Source organism: Caenorhabditis remanei, chromosome X, assembly GCF_010183535.1.
Source record: "Caenorhabditis remanei strain PX506 chromosome X, whole genome shotgun sequence".
Lineage (NCBI taxonomy): Eukaryota > Metazoa > Nematoda > Chromadorea > Rhabditida > Rhabditidae > Caenorhabditis > Caenorhabditis remanei.
Window position 1 is genome coordinate 240590 of NC_071333.1, and position 14747 is coordinate 255336.

Consider the following 14747-nt stretch of genomic DNA (forward strand, 5'->3'; position numbering starts at 1 on the left):
TCAAGAAGGAAACCCACTCAACATGAGACTGCTTCACGAAGTTAGTTATTTTTGATAACAGCGAGAAGCGCTTGAAATCATTCTCATGCAAATTTTTTGGTTTCTCAATATAAAGCTGGTTGGATTTTTGAAGGAGTGCTTGGCCCGAACAATCACGACTGTTTGTAGCGGATGGATTAAAAATTTCTCTCTTTGTTTAGCGCCTTATGGCTCATGTGTTTTTCTCACTTCAGTACATTCCAAATACATTTGAAAGAATTGGATTTTTAAATGCTCTTTATTCATTCGATTTCATGACGCGTGTGCAGTTAGTCTGGAAACTAGTCAGACAGCCGGAATGACACGCCCAAACCGATAGATCTGAAAAAGAACCGTTATGGTTGTTCTAGAGGTTTTCAACCTACGTTTGGCTTGTCGACCATGAGAAGTCATATACTTTACTTCTTACAGTGTGACGGTCAGAAGTGCAGTTGTGTTCGGCCCACAGGTAAAAATCGTAGGTGTGTGATGGAAATTCATCCCCATCAACGGTACCCTTGACATCGTACTTGAATGGGTAGGTGGTCTGATCCAGAAATACTGTCTCTGGCAAATGGTCATCCCAGTCTTCACTGAAACAAATCAAGTTACTCTGAGCCTGAGAAACAAATTACTGAGTAACTTACAATAGATCTTGCTCCCAAAGTTGAATGAAAGTAATAGCTGGACCTGATCCATATTTGCAGGTTATACTCCCATAGATGTGAATGTCGGTCAGAGCAGTTTTCCGAATCATCCGACCCGGTTTTGGAACAAGGGGAGATGAGTATCCGAACAAATCGGAAAAGAGCATGAGAACGACGAGAACAGTCGAGAGACGAATCATTGCTTGATGTCAAGTGAAGAAAGCAGGGAAAGGGGTCCGGTATATATAGTGTGTTTTTAATTCGATTAGCACAGTTTCCCACCGGCTCCACCATCGAATTTTTATGATTCTGGTGTTTGGTTTCCGGAGGATTGTGATGGAAAAATAGATAGATCAACAATAAAAAATTAAAATATGAAAGCAGATTGAAGCGAATATTTCCGGGGCACATAACGTTAAAAACAAAAATAAAATTATGATAATTATCTGTTCTAGCATTAATTAAAACATCGTCCGCTCTGGTGGATGCAGCTGATTTGGAGCCCAGATTTCTAAGTTTCAAAGAAATTTCTCTTATTGAAACAGTTTTTTGTGCCAAATATGGTGAACATTATCCAGATGAAAAATATATATGTACTTTTTATCCAGGAGACATTGACATGTGCATTTGTTTTTAGCTATTTTTCATAATTACTTTGTGTATCTTGCAGCTGGTATATTTCATCTGATGAAAACCTGAAATTAAACATTGGTTGTTATCGATTTTCCCATCTTCGGCGATTTTACCAATTTAATTCGTTGATTTTTACATTTTGAATATTTCTAAACAATCATTTACTCTTTTCATTTTTTTCTCCAACTTTTTCATAACTTTTGTTTATCCAATTAGCTGTAATTGGTCATGTCCTGAAACCAAAAACAAATTCAAATAATTTGGTTCCCGCGTATTGGATATACGGTAACACTCGTTTCAACTGTGTCAACACCCACCCCTCCTTCTTTCTTCTTTTTCTTTGACTCTCTTCCTTCTGCATGTTATTTTCCATTTTTAACTGATTTCGGAATCAATGTTCTTTTGAAACGAACGAACAATTTTCTATCGTTATTCATGACGATTTTGTATTTAAAAATCTTATAAATACTTGGAAAAGCGTATAGGACATAACCTTTTCCTAAAATCAATATTAACCTGAATGAGAGGTCCGAAATAATCGTTTTCTTCTTTTTTGTCTTTTCCAAACTGATAAAATGATGTTATTTTATTCAGAACAATTCAAAAACGGTCAAAAAATAAAAAACAAACCGGTTCTTGATGATGCCAGTTGTATTTTGAAAACTTCGCTCTGTGGATTACTCGAATCGCCAATTCTGGATGTTAATGAATGGTGAAGAACTCGGATTCCTGATCATACGACTATTTTTGTGAGTTTTCATCGGAATTGTCACCTTTTTATGCGATTATCTTTTCCTAAAATCAATAATAACCTGAATGAGTGGGACGTTGTCATGTCTATCGAACCGAAATGATCGTTTTCATTTTTTTCTCCTTTTCCAAACTGATATAACCAGTCGGTTTACGTCGCCTAACGGCGACTAAACCTCCTTCCCTACACCACCCTTCTCAGTTTTACAGCGCCTGCGGCGCTTCTTAGCCGAGCAGTTCGTTCCGATAAGCACAATTGTAAAATCTCTCCTTTTCAGACTCAAATTCTACAAACTTTTTCAATGACTTTTTCTATCCTGATAGAATATGGAATTTAGAATGAGCTGTTTTTGAATTTACCAATTTGAACTTTCTTCCTATGTTTTCCTTATTTCAAAACAATCTCACAGGAGAACGTGAACTTGATAACTCTTCTTTCTTCCCTTCCCAAAAGGCGAGTGATCATACCGAAATTAGTTTTTACTCTTTGACTGATCGGCGGCAACGCCGCCTCCCTTCTCGGAATATGACAGACTAAGACGGTGTTTTAACAAATTATCATCCAAGAATTCATTATTTTTTGTAGACAACCGAGCTACGACGGGTCTTTATTCACATATCAGCTTCTTAAGTAGTGGTCTTCCATTTATTCTAGGCCTCGCTATCAGAAAACATGGTCTCCCGGTTCTTTTAATTCCCATTATGTATGTGAACGTCAGAGCTGTGCGGGATTCCTTCCTCCGACTTCCTTCTTTCTTCTTCCGAGCTTTTTTTCACTTCCTTCTTCTCTCTTCCGACTTCCCTTTTGAAAATTTCACTTTCTTCCTCCTTCTTCCGACTTCCCTTTTTAGAAAATTTATTTCCGACTTCCCGCTTCAGTCTTCCACTGAAATTTTTTGCCACTTCCGTCTTTCAAAAAAGTTTACAAAAATTTTGGAATTTTCGACTGACTTCCTTCTCCAGTCTTCCTTTTTCAAAAATTTAAATTCGAACTTTCGAATCCGAAAATACCGAATGCTATCGGTCTGGCACGTTCATGATGAAATATGAATTTTAAGATTACGGTAGTCTTTTGACCCGTAGCCAACGGGAGTTTTCGGGCTCTTGACCAAATTTTCATTCAATTTTCTCTCAAATGCAAGATGCGGAGCAGACTTATTGACAATTTTTTTAATCATAGTCACTGTTTTTCCCTCCATTTAAATCCAAAAGCTCCTCAATGAATTACTTTCCCATAACAAAAAAGCAACAAAAAAATTTCCAATTTGACGGGAACGAACTCGCCACCCCATGCGTAAGAGTCATCTGTGTAGACCACTACACCACACACGCGCGGCCGGCGCCTGTCGAGAGTGCAGTCAAGAAACACAGAGTCAGTAGTGTTAGGTTGATATTTTGAGCTTTCTACCACCCTGTCGGGACACACTCCCAGCAACGAAATTTAGCACTAAAAACCTCATCGTCTGCAGAAGACGTCAAATTTGATATTTTTGAAAAAAGAAAAGTTCGGGCATCAACTAAGTCAAATTTCCAATCTATACATCCAGGTCTCAAAAAAATCGGCCCACTACGAAGGGAGTTATGGCAGGCGACAAACAAATACACAGACGGAATCTGTTGAATATTATTAGTAAAGATAATGTTAAATTATTCAGATCAATACAGTAACGCAGGAAAAAATGGAAAAAAAAGGCACGTGACGCTGCTCCAGATGATTCTCCAAAAAACCTATCAGAGGACACAAGAATCCCTCAAAAACGGAAAAAATGAACGAACAGAACAAAGAGGCTGCTTCGACTTTGGCACAAGAAAGAAATTTACGAGAGGCGCAGCAGAGAAAGGAAAAAGATCTTCTAGAAAGAGGAGATCTTTTGAAAGTAGCTGCTACCGAAGCAAAACGTAAAAGAAGTGAGTTCATGGGGCGGAAAACTAAAAAAAGAGAAAGAGAAAGGGGAGATAGAGACCGGCGGAGCTAGTCAGACGGTAATTGTAACTCGAGTTTTGTATGCAACAAGAAAAGCAACAGAGGCGCGACAGTCTCAGCTGGTTTTTGAATATGAGTTCTGGTAGAGCGTGTCAGAAATAAGGAAAATAAGTTATGAGCTTTTCGGTATAACAAGAAATTTTGAGTATCATATTAGTCATTATTCAAACGTTCTACTGGTGTTGTTTGCTATAAATTATTCCCGATTTTTATTATTTTCTGTTTTCCAAACCGTGTTCTTCATTTTTGCAGTTGACAACTTTATGGCAGCTTCGCTAAGTTTTGAGATTTGCAACTTTAACTGAAACCCGCAGTGAAGCCAGACACTCTAACGTCTTTGCGCTCTCTCCTTCAGTTTCAATCTCTTATTTTTGAAATGGTTACAGATAGAAGATATTTAGGTTTGCTACAGTTAAAAATGATGAGGAAGTTAGAATGACCTAAATTTCAGAACTCGAACAAGCGAGAAGAAGTACGCCATCACCGCAACCGCCGAGGACGCCTACTCCACCAGGATATCATGTGACGATCTCCGACAGTGATGAGGATGAAAGTGAGTCAATAAAAAATAATTTAGTAAGATTAGAAAACTGAAGACGTGGAGTTTCTGAATCCGTATTTCAATTCTTACAGAAGTTATAATGAATTCAAAATTTTCTGTGCAAAAAACGCTCCCCATCCTTTCGGTCATGCTCATTTCAACAACAAATGGGCGTGGTCAAAACAAGAATTCATAATAGAATGAGCTAGAATACAGTAAATACTGTATTATAACGACACCTGCATTATAACAGGACCTCATACATGCTCAAAATTTTTGAACATGATTATCCCGGTGTCTTTTTTGGTCCTGATTAGAAGTAGCGTGATTAGTAACTTCTTGATTAGTGAATAAAACGTCTAATAAAATTTTCCGTTTAATTTTGATGAGTTTCTGAAACGACAAAATTTCTCTCGGAGGCAGTTGAAAAATATAACGGCATGCCGTTATAATACAGTATTTACGGTATCTTTCTATTAGTTTTTGTTTTAATGCTGAATCCTGACGCCACCAGGACTACATATTTTCAGGAGAGCCACTGAGCAGATGGAGATTTGGGGTTTGGTTTTAGCGTACTCCGTCGAAGATATCTGCTTTTTTCACCAGTGAGGAGCGTAAAATTTTATCGGCACCTAGCTCCCGCTCCGCCCGACTACTTATCAAGAAGCGAACCAGAACCTCCCCCAAAATACCTCCCCTTTATGCCAATGATCAATTGATATCCTCCAACGCATCTAACTCCTCCATTTACTCATCGGTATTCTTTCCCCTTCCAGCTTGCTCATCTCCATGTCAAACAATTCTAACAATGTAGTTTCCCCAACAGCTTCTGAGCTGTTTCCTCCATTGATCATCGAGAACACGTTACGTAAACTTCCTCCCCGTTGTGGTTTTACTATTCATTATGCCAACTTCCATATCATAAGAAACTGCGCCACCGCCATCGCTATTCTGTTGTCAATAATCTACTCTGACTCTTTTCTCAAGTCACACGTCCCTGCTTCTTGGAAACACTCTATCATCATTTTAATTCCCAAAAAAGGATCCTTGGCCTCTCCTGAAAACTACCGCCCGATATCGCTCACAGACCCGTTTTCTCGCGTATGTGAGCGTATCTTGTGTAATTATATAAGAATGTATCTTTTCCGTAACATAAGCAGGTTTCAATACGGTTTTCTCTCTAACGTTTGTGTTCTAGTTCACTTGTCCACTCTATCTCGGAATATAGATTGCTCCTCTCCAATCATAAGTCTCTGGACGTTGTTTATTTTGACTTCCGAAAGACATTTGATCGTGTGGATCACCAATTTCTTATTTCGAAACTAGACAACTTCGGAATCCCTATCAATATCACTTCTTGGCTTGTGGATTTTCTCGCTGGTCGAACGAAATCCTCTCCCATTATCTAAACTAGCGCACAAACTTGAAACTCCTCTCAGATTGTTTTCGCGGAAAATTCTTCAACGTTGTAACACACCTTATCGCTCCAACCCTGATCGCCTATCCCATTTCGATCTATTTTCCATGCGCCACCGTAGACTCAAAGCGCAACTACTTCTCCTATATAACTTTATAATCGGCGGCTCATATTTCCCGAATCTTGATACCCATGCCAGGTTAAGCTCCTCCTCTCGTCTCCCAATGTGTCTTATTTGTGTAAATCCTAATTGTTCTAATTTCTTCACAATTATAATACCTATATGGAACGCCTTAACTGTTCAGGTCCCTCATTTCCTTTGCCCTTCAGAATTCAAATCCCTTCTTGTGAATAACATTGCACGATTCTGATATTTGTTCCTTTTTATTCTCCCCCTTGCCCAACACGTTTTATTATAATTCTCCTTCTTTACCTGGTTTCCTTTTTTCAGGTTTAGTCTCGTGAGGGACTTTACCTGACCTCCAGTGACTTTTTCTGTATTTTTAAATAGTTAAAAAAATAAACAAATTGATATATGGAAATCTTGCAAATGTCAGGAAAATCTGTTTATAAAACTGAATCTTCAAAGTAGAAGATTAATGAAGACACGTTTACAAACGGAAGAATAGGAAATAGGGCTGAAAGTGGAGCCTCTTGTCGAATCAAACGTGCTGTTTTCCGTATCTCTAGCCCGTTTTCCATTATCTTTCTGTTCTAAGCCCTTTGGGTTAAGTTTCGCCAATTTTGGTGTACTGAGTTTTACAAAAACTGAAATTTCTGGTCAAAAATCTGTAAAAATGCTATGCAGTTATTGCGGCAAGAGAACTAGTTGCTGTGTGTATGTACGCCCTCCTAACATGTTCAGTTTGAACATCCTGCCATTTGAAAGCCCAAATAGCTGAAAATCGAATGAACAGGAAAATTATACAAATTAACACGGAAAACGGTCCTGATTATCAATTTTATTCTTTTTCAGAACTGCGCATGACTGTATACGAATTTCTTCGAGGAGCTTGGGCATTTGTGAGGGAGACTTGGCTTGGAGAAAGAAAAAATTGTCTGGGACAGGAGAGGAGATACCATGCTCGGTAGATTCTGGGACCTTCTTCAAGTTTTTGGAATTTCCTGGACTGAAGTGTCTTTGATGATAACTGTTTACTGATGTTTACTTGTTTCAGTTCTGAATTCTTTGATTTATTCTGGACACCCAAAAAAAAATGGGGCGTTCATTCACTTGTTGTCTTTCTTGTTCCTGGAGGTCCAAATGTCGCAGTTTCTGTCTGTGAATTCAATTTATTTGTCTTCGTTCATGTACTTGCAGATGATTTTAAATACTATAGGCGACTACGAGCGCTGGAAGTTGGGAACTGGATACCTGGAAGTGCGAGACCGGCAATTAGATGAAGAGTATTGAAAGAAAGGAGCAAATGAATGACGAGGGAAATTGAACGATCGGAAATTGGAATAATTTCAGGAAGCATGTAAATCTTCTTGAGATCGATTTTTGAGAAAATACGATACAAGCATTAAGGTGGGAGGGAGAAAGGAAACGAGAAGAAGAATATACCAAAGGAATCGAAGGGGATATATGAACAAGTTATTGGGAACAAAACAACGGAAGCATACATGAGCGAGAGTAAGAAATTAAGGGGAAAAAGAACATATGAAAGAAAATAAGCAAGCAAGTAACAAGGAATATGAACTCTGAAAATGGGCAATGAATGGAATGTGTAAAACAATCTGAGAGGAAGGTGACAAAAAAAACAATCGAGAAATGGGGTGATAGTGATAATATGAGTTATGCAAGGACCAGTATGTGATATTAAGTAAGAGTAATCATAAAAGACGCTCAGAAGTAACAGTATTTAGGTGGTTATGAAGAAAATTGTGAAGATATCCCAATTCGAATTCAATATTCCAGATAATTTTTGGAAAGTAGACAAATGTTTTACAGTGACAAATATTGTCAGTTACAGTGACGAGCATCGCCAGTTACTGTGACCATGTTGTCAGTTACAGTGCCAAAAATAGGGAAAATCTTTGGGCTCTAAAGGCATGAGAACTGAGAAAAAAACATTTGGAAATGAATATTTCCTGTTCTGGACAGAGCATGATGACCTGATTACTTGAAAAACAGCTCATTTGGACATTCTGAAAATAGGTCAGAATCATTTTTTGTCTAGGCTCCTATCCATCTTAAATATCTGAAAAAATGGAAACATCATTTTTCAAACCTTCAGATAGCTACAATATTTCACCGAAACCCCTATTTATATGCGTAAAAAGCGCATCATTTTTCGGAGAAACAAAAAGAGGCAACATGTGTGTGGTGAAAAAAGAAATGAGGTTGTAAATGTATACAACCTGATTGACCTGGCCTTTTTTAATGCAATGCGGATATTTTTCCAAGAGTTGGAGCCAATGAGCATATGGTATAACATAAAAGATATTGTTTTCTAATTGTATCCAATAGTTTTGATGTTGAAGGAATATTGTCTTTCGAAATGACTGAAAAAATAGTTTTTCTCTTCACAAAATTCCCTTGGTCAAATACAACAAAAACTGTAGAAACTTTTTTTCATGTTGCTATTTTTTCCCATAAAAGGGTTTGAATTGTGATGCAAATGTTACTCTCTTTGCATCGCAGAGTGAAAAAAAGTTTTTTCCTTGCAAAAAAAACTTTCGGAAAGTACAACTCATCTACGTTTCAACATGAAAAATCGGGTCGGGTCGTGCGTCTCAAGAAATAAGAGAGTAGAGAGTATACAGTTCTTCTCAGTTATCTTATTCGCGACATCTTTTCAATTCTTTTCTACTTCTTTCGTTCTCTATCTCTCTTCTCCCGATTCAACTCTATTTTCTGTCATCGATGGTCAAATTGTCAAGACACCTCCAACAAAAACCATAATTCAAAAAATGATTACTTTTTTATCAAAAAATAGTGTCTTTACTTATTATTCTTGTCCGTTTGGGGGCCGTATTTTGTAACTCAAAGGTCACTCGTCTTCTTTTTGCTTTTCTGCCGCTTTTCCCTTTCTTTTCTCTTCTGACACCTTCCGAACAACATATCAGCAAAGTCTCTTTCTCTAATCCTCTTCTGAACTTTCTCTCTCTGCTCCTGTCCCACCCACTACCATTCTCGGCAGACAATTGCTCTACAACTCCTATACACTCTCTTCTCAATTCATTTTCAAAACGTATGTCCCTCATTATTCAAGAGAGAGTGTTCATTGTCACTTTCCATACTGATTGTATCGTTTTTTCATAGTTCACGCAGACTTTTGGAGTGTTTTCGTTTAAAATTTATGGTGTTGGGCTTTGATAGACTTTTGGAGTAGATCAAATACATGTTTAAAAACAACCAGTGCCGGTTTTAGCTCAAATAATGTTTTAATTGAATTTTACCTATTGGAACAAAGAATGAGGTCTGTGGCACGTTTCATTTGAGATAAGGTGAAAATAAATTTCTAATTGAGACTGGAGGCAGAGATCAGAAGTTATGAGAATTAAGGAGGAGATATTAAGATAGATTTAATCGGGTAATATTCGATCCAGGAATAATTTCTGGATATGGGCCTGAAAATTTCTCATTTTCATTCATTATCGAGCTATTTTAATCTCTTTAAAACTCCCTATCTCAAAAAATTCTAATTTTCAGAATGTCTCGTGTTCAAATTCTGGTCATTCTGTTGGTGCTGATCACCATAGCCCACACCATCACCACCAACCCAAAGGTAAATTATCTTCCCCTGTCCCTTCTCTCCTCTCTGCCGAGATACCCCTTTCTCGCACGCATAAAGATGGAGAGTGCCAACTGACTGAATATAAACACATTGCGTATCATATTCATATAAACGTATAGATAGTTTTTGTTTGATTAGGATATGGATTTGATGGGGAAGAATGAAAACGGGATTGTTAAGGGACCATAAAGTATATTTACTTAAGAACGTCACATTTATTAATAAATTTCAGCACCGCTCGAAGCTGGGACCACACGTGGTCAGAGAACCCGACGGAAGCTCGGAGGATATCCCAACCATGGACATCAACGAGTTTCTAAGGGATGTCGGAATCAACCCGGAGGATGACGAAGAAGGAGCTGGAAATGGATTTGATGGAGTCCAATATAAGAATGTCATCAACTGTACCCGGTTAGTCAATTGAAAAGAAACATAAAAAATAGGGGGAGAATTATGGGTCAGGATAGTTACTAGCGAGAGACGAGTACTGTAGGGAAAACATACTGGTGAGAAATTAGGAACTATCAGAAGTTGAATGAGATAAAAAAGATAGGCCGTCCAGAATAAATATGGAAAAGTTATTGCAACAAATAGGTAGGGAAAAACTATTCTATAGGAAAAATTAGAGCTGTAAATAGTTACTGTAGAAAAGCTAAAATTAAGAAGAAAAGCATAAAAAAACTTCTGATGTAGAAAAAGTTATGGTTGTGATGGATTACTGTACAGTGGGAATGACATTTCATAAAAAGGTTGCAATAGAGGAAGGAGAGTATGAGAGTAATGTGAAGATAGAGTAGTGTATAGAAAACGTTATGTTAAACTAGAGATGATGTGGAAAAACGATTACATATCGTGAAACCTGTAATAGAGACTCATCTGCAAGCAAGAGTTTGGTGCATCCTATCTCAGATTTCTTTGAAAATATGAAAATTGTTACAACTAAAAAATATTCTATGTATATAAAATTATATTTTGTCAGTTGGCAGCTTTTCGATTTTTTCTTTGGGAAGCTGGATTTTCCGCTGCAAACATGCACCTCTAGGTGGGCCTTTATTACAATAGTTACAGTATTTAGAAGAAAAAAAATTCACTGGAATTTTGTTCTAAACTTTGTATTAGATAATGAGAAACAAGTATAGCAAAGAAAGCATGCATGAACATATCATTTTCAAAAATAAAACATTTTCAGAGGAATCCTCTGCGAATTCCAAATGCCGTTCCGCTATCGGAATGCAGTTGACACCGATGTGATGATTGAGACTCTGGATGAAGGAAAGGAATCTTGGTTGATCAAAGAGTCCCAGAGAAATTTTTATGGAATTCCGATGACCACTGGAACTTTTCACTTCCAGTGGCATTTTCAAAGGCTTTTCCGCACTGACCTCCAGAAAGTGCCCTTTGAAGTGGAAGTCACGAATGGAACCACCAAGAACGGAATCAATCTTTTAATTCGGATCACGATGACAAAGCCGACAGTGGAGGATTTCAACAAGGACCCGTGGTTGAGAATTTACTTCGTCCAAAAAGTGGCTGATGTGATGGGCGAACGACCAAAGTATATCACCATCCACGCCATCGAGACTTACGGGAACTCAACTCGCGTGCAGGTGTACCACAACATCCATGCCAGAACCACATGCAACAGAACTGCTATAGATCCGATCGTGGCAAGGCTCACGGCTCCTGGAAGACTTCCGAATCCGGAATTAACTAGAGCATTGACTAGTCGGTTCTCAATTCAATCAGTCAGTCTGTATGCATACCTGGACTGTGTGCAGACTACTGTCAAACCAGCCATCAATGCTGCCGAAATCACAACATCTGCACTCAACGGAACCGTCATGACTTCACCAAAGGCAGTCTCAGCTTCCAATGTTTTCACCACAACTCCCACAATCATGAGAGCATCTCCATCTGCTACCAGTGCCCCCGGCGGTCTCACCGTCAACACCACTCTGCCATCAACCACCACTGTTCCCACTTCCTCCCACGGCCTAGAAGTCACCAATGCATCTGAATCCGCATTTGCCATTATATTTCTAGTCCTTGCAATCGTATTCCTTGCTGCAGCCTACATTCACAACTTTGTCGGAAGAAATCAGGTGGAGCATGGAGATCTGGCAGGAAATCTGGTGAGAGAGATGGAGCTGCAGCCGATTGCAGAGAATGACGAGCCGGAAGCAGAGAGCACACTTTGAATCTGGTGAGTTTAGTAAATGGATGCCAACGGAAAACTTAAATGTTTCAGATAAAAACTACATGACCCACTCAAGGACGCCGCTTTTCTACCTCCCGTTCTATTTGCTTCGCTAGATTATTCACTTCTCCCTGTCTTTATTTTGATGATCTTCCTTTTACAGTTTTTTTCCACTTCTAGGTTCTCCTAAGTAACTCACTTTTCTGTTTCCGTTGTTTCGTTTAGCACCTTTATAGCATTTTTTCAAATCCCTGTCCGCCTTTCCCATCAGTTCTTTCCGTTTCCTTTTTTTCCCATTCCTAAGTTCCTCTTTGTTTTTTGACGTTGTTCTCTTTCCTCTGAAACGGATCAAGACTCTTTTTTTCACACCTCCATGACCGTTTCCTTATAGTTCTTCTTAAATTTAATGAGAGCCCGTTGTTATTGCTTGTTGATAAATGTATTCTAGAAATGACAGTAATGTAGTTTACAGATTTTATTTTTCATCAGATGGAAACGATGCATTGTAAAAAACTAGTGCTATGAAGAATCGCAATATGATGGTAATGGAAAGGAAGAAGTACATGAAAGAGATGAATGTAAGGAAGTTTGTGTTTATTTCAATTCCATTTTTTCTCCAGCCCATTAAATTGTTTCGAGTATTGCAAACACGAGCATGCAGACTCGATAGTATCGATTCGCTGATTTCAAATATATATTCTGTTTTGCGCTTGAGGATATTCAAGAAAAACAAGGTCAAAGTTTAGAACAATGACTAATTATCGCCTTTCTGACCCGTGAAAAATTTCTCTATATGACCCCTTTTTTCTTAAAAACCAGGTCTCGAGGACAAAAATAGAATATTTTTGGAATCAGTGTTTTCTAATCTTTCCAATGATATAGGTCACGTCTCATAACCTGATGGTCGCTCGGGGCATTCCCTAGTTAGATCTCTGAGCATTCGAAAATTGAAAAAACATCCGTTCTTAGCTGCTTGGCCTATCCTTCTTCAGATCTTTGATCGTGTTCTTATATTATTTTGGGTAATTTTCAATATGATCATATCCCACGCTTCCTTGTTCCCCCAAAACACTGTATTGTACTCAATATTGTTGACGTAAAATGAACAGACAATGCACATACATCTCCGGAAATCGAAAAGTTCTCTCTTCTGACCAGTCACACGCTTCCTTGTAATTTATGATAGCACATGTTCCGGAAATTAGAAAATGTTATAGTTGTCATAAACAAAAACATGGGGGACGGGCGGAGTACACTCTCTCTTCTCCATTCTGTCATTTCCAACCAATCCCTTGTCTAGTTGAAGGATGAAGGCTAAGTATCTGTACTGGGTGTCTTTTTCGCATAAAGTTGCGCAGATAGGATTTGTCTCTTCTGCGCTATTTGGCTCTATTCTTATCACTTTGAATATCTTCGTGGCCAGAAAAGTTGTTGGCACTTATAAGCACTTGATGAACATTTTTACTAGCCTCGGTATCATTTTTGCCACTATGGAGGTCATACTGTATCCGGTGAAAAATATACCTTAATTACTGTATTACTGTAATTCTGCATTTCAGAACATCCACTCCTACAACGCTGGTTTTTTCTATTTCAGCGTTGAACGACCATTTGGTTTGAGTAAAGACGCGGTTACAGTTTTTCTCGGTAAGCCAAACTTGTAGAATTATAGAAAGGTGTCCATTATAGCGGTCTACAAATGTTTCTACTGCGCTACAACTGCCTTCATATCAGTCCAGTTCATTTATAGATACTGGGCGCTGTTCAAGTAAGAATTTATTATAGTCTCAGACAAAATTCTTATCTAACTTTAGTGAAGCGATGTTACGATACTTCCACGGGAAATACATCGCAATATGGTTCGGTTATTGCTCATTTTTTGGTGTCCTCTATGCAGCTAGCGCTTATCACTTTTTGGAAGTCGATGACGTGGCCATTAGTTATTTCCGTGATGAGCTTGCTGACAATTATGATATTTATATTGACGAAACGTCCGCGCTTGCATATGTAGCTTATAATCCTGTCAGTTATGATGTCCGATGGTTCAACACTATGTTTATAATTTGTATCACATGTGTGATGAGTGCGCAGTATGTGATTATGATCTACTGCGGGTGGTCAATGCATTTGAAAATGGAAGCAAGGATTGAGAACTTTTCAACAGCTCTGAAGAGACTTCATAAGCAGTTTTTTAAGACATTGATCTTACAGGTACTCTTACTTGGGTGGTGTCACCAACATACCACATCACTACAGATCGCAGCACCCACATTGTTCTTATTCATCCCTATTGGATTTCTAATTTATCTGCCATTCTTTGATTTGGAGTTGAGTATTCCAACCGGAACCATTATATGCGCGTTCAGTCTGTACCCAGCAATGGATGCCATTATCGTTTTATCTGTTGTATCCGAGTATCGGATTTCTGCTCAGAGTGAGCTGCTCAGTAATTATAGTACCTTCCAGTTTTCACATTTTCAGAACTCATTCGGAAGTGGCTCAAAAAACTACTGATATATTTGACACCAGCGGGAAATGAACGTTCTACTGCTATCACTCGAACCAATGAACTTGGCCATGTCATGAACAGAATGACATAATGAGAATTGAATTTCTACCTACATTAAACTTTGTTCATGAAAATTTGACATAAATTCATTTAAATTTAAATTTCATTTTTATTTTTACTAATTTGTTTCATGATCGTGAAACATATCGGTCGGGACAAACAAACCCAGAAGTTTATTTTTGTAGTTGACCACTTTTTTTGGAAATTTTTAATAGCGGGAGAGCCCAAAAAAGTGGGGAGCTACTTCA

General features: G+C 38.2%; 3 protein-coding genes across 3 annotated transcripts; 2 read left to right on the top strand and 1 right to left on the bottom strand.

The window, feature by feature from the left end:
• Positions 1-320: 320 nt before the first annotated feature.
• GCK72_022094 (uncharacterized protein) lies at positions 321-865 on the bottom strand (the record flags this gene model as incomplete). Its single annotated transcript, XM_053734652.1, has 3 exons — positions 321-360; positions 405-611; positions 666-865. 3 exons carry the CDS (start codon positions 863-865, stop codon positions 321-323), a joined length of 447 nt encoding a protein of 148 aa, XP_053578218.1.
• A 2949-nt stretch (positions 866-3814) lies between these two features.
• On the top strand, positions 3815-7082 carry GCK72_022095 (uncharacterized protein; the record flags this gene model as incomplete). Its single annotated transcript, XM_053734653.1, has 3 exons — positions 3815-3956; positions 4484-4585; positions 6967-7082. The coding sequence occupies 3 exons, from the start codon at positions 3815-3817 to the stop codon at positions 7080-7082; spliced, it is 360 nt and encodes a 119-aa protein (XP_053578219.1).
• Positions 7083-9649: 2567 nt separating this feature from the next.
• Positions 9650-11931, top strand: GCK72_022096 (uncharacterized protein; the record flags this gene model as incomplete). The annotated part of the gene is made up of 3 exons (XM_003106918.2): positions 9650-9724; positions 9966-10144; positions 10923-11931. 3 exons carry the CDS (start codon positions 9650-9652, stop codon positions 11929-11931), a joined length of 1263 nt encoding a protein of 420 aa, XP_003106966.2.
• Positions 11932-14747: the final 2816 nt, after the last annotated feature.